The sequence below is a fragment of the Bombus impatiens genome, unplaced genomic scaffold (assembly GCF_000188095.3).
Source record: "Bombus impatiens unplaced genomic scaffold, BIMP_2.2 scf_0237, whole genome shotgun sequence".
Taxonomy (NCBI): domain Eukaryota; kingdom Metazoa; phylum Arthropoda; class Insecta; order Hymenoptera; family Apidae; genus Bombus; species Bombus impatiens.
The window spans coordinates 241,586-243,024 of NT_176656.1; the positions used below are offsets into that span (position 1 = coordinate 241,586).

Below are 1,439 nucleotides of genomic sequence, written 5' to 3' on the forward strand. Positions count from 1 at the left end.
TTTTTCTTCCCTCGTTAAACACGGTTAAACAAACTGAGAACTCGAGAAGCAAGGAACCAACGAAGGAGATTTTTTCGTCAAGGTTCGTTCGACCAGCTTTCGAGGAAATTACCTCTTCCCGGTAATGATTTCGAAGGAATGTTTTGTTAAGACTCGATCTGTTATCCTCTCGCGAGCAGCGCAGCGAGAGCTCTTGGACGTTTCGATTAAATAGCTGGCATACCGACGAGGTTTCGTCCTTTTTTTTTTTTTTTTTTTTTTTTTTTTTTTTTTTTTTTCTTTCCTTTCATTCGAAAGAGCAGATCTTGGACGAGATGAACGAGACTTTTCCAAGGGTTCAGTCATACGCGGTGCTGACCGGTTCGCTTCTCGAGGCTAATACCTTCCGATTGACTACGCTCATCCCTTAATGAAATTCTTTCTACCCGGGCGCGACCCATTGGCTGGCTTTGCCGTCGAATTTTCTCATTATTACCGGTCCCTCGTCCGTTCTACGTCTTTCCGTCACTGCTATTCTTAGTCGAGCAGCCGCTCGATAAATTCGATCGTTCGGCCCCGCGTAAATTGAACTTATCTGCAATACGCAACTTGTATGCATACCGAACGACAACGTGTTCAGTCAACGGTGTCTTGGAAACCACGGTTCTGGTGCAGCGCGAGGCGCATTGAGCAATCTCGCAGCATGCATTAAAATTAGCCACAATCGGAACGCACGATCGCTCCAACAGATTATAATAGTATATTAATTTATTGATTATCGACTGGCCGCGATGCAATGCGGTATTCATAGAATTTACTATCAGTCCCGGGGATACTGAATGCATGCATTAAGCTCGGCGAGTCGTTGATTTTACCGCGATCATCGAAGACGGACGAATTACATATTTCGTTCTTACTGGGAGAGCAAGTCGCGAGAGAACTATTCGAACGAGCGAAAGAAGAACGATTTCGAATTGGATTCGCTTTCGACGAGCGTGCTCGATACGTGTGCATAGAGACACCTGATCATAGAGAAAAAGGGAGAGAAAAAGGAAAAAGGGAGAAGAGAAAGGAAAAGAGAGAAAAAGAAGGGAAAGAAACGGGGAGAGGAAAAAAGGGACGAAAGTCAAAGGGCGATCGATCGTGACTAATTTGCGAATAAAAGATTATGAAAATGCTGCCGTGCCTGGAGATCGGAATCGTAGTCGATCCAGTAGGATTTCGGCGAGGCATCGGTCGAAGGGTAGAAACAGATACTCACCCGTATGCAGGCGGGTATGTTGCTGTACATGACTGAGCTGCTTGAACCTGCGGTCGCAATAGCTGCATTTGTACGGTTTCTCGCCAGTATGGACCCTGATGTGCTGTACGAGCTGGTGGTTGCTGGAGAATGACTTGAGGCATTGCTGGCACTGGTGTGGCTTTACCTCGTTGCCGGCGATCATGCCGCCCGGTCCGAC

General features: G+C 46.6%; 1 protein-coding gene across 1 annotated transcript in view; it reads right to left on the bottom strand.

Annotated features, from left to right (window-relative positions):
• The window catches only part of LOC100747486, a 70,952-nt gene that overhangs the window by 35,270 nt on the left and 34,243 nt on the right, over window positions 1–1,439 (bottom strand). Inside the window, exon 5 of the mRNA XM_033320106.1 lies at window positions 1,241–1,439. This exon is cut by the window's right edge and continues 135 nt beyond it. Within this exon, the coding sequence (XP_033175997.1) occupies window positions 1,241–1,439 (199 nt within the window). The remainder of the gene's footprint in view (window positions 1–1,240) is intronic.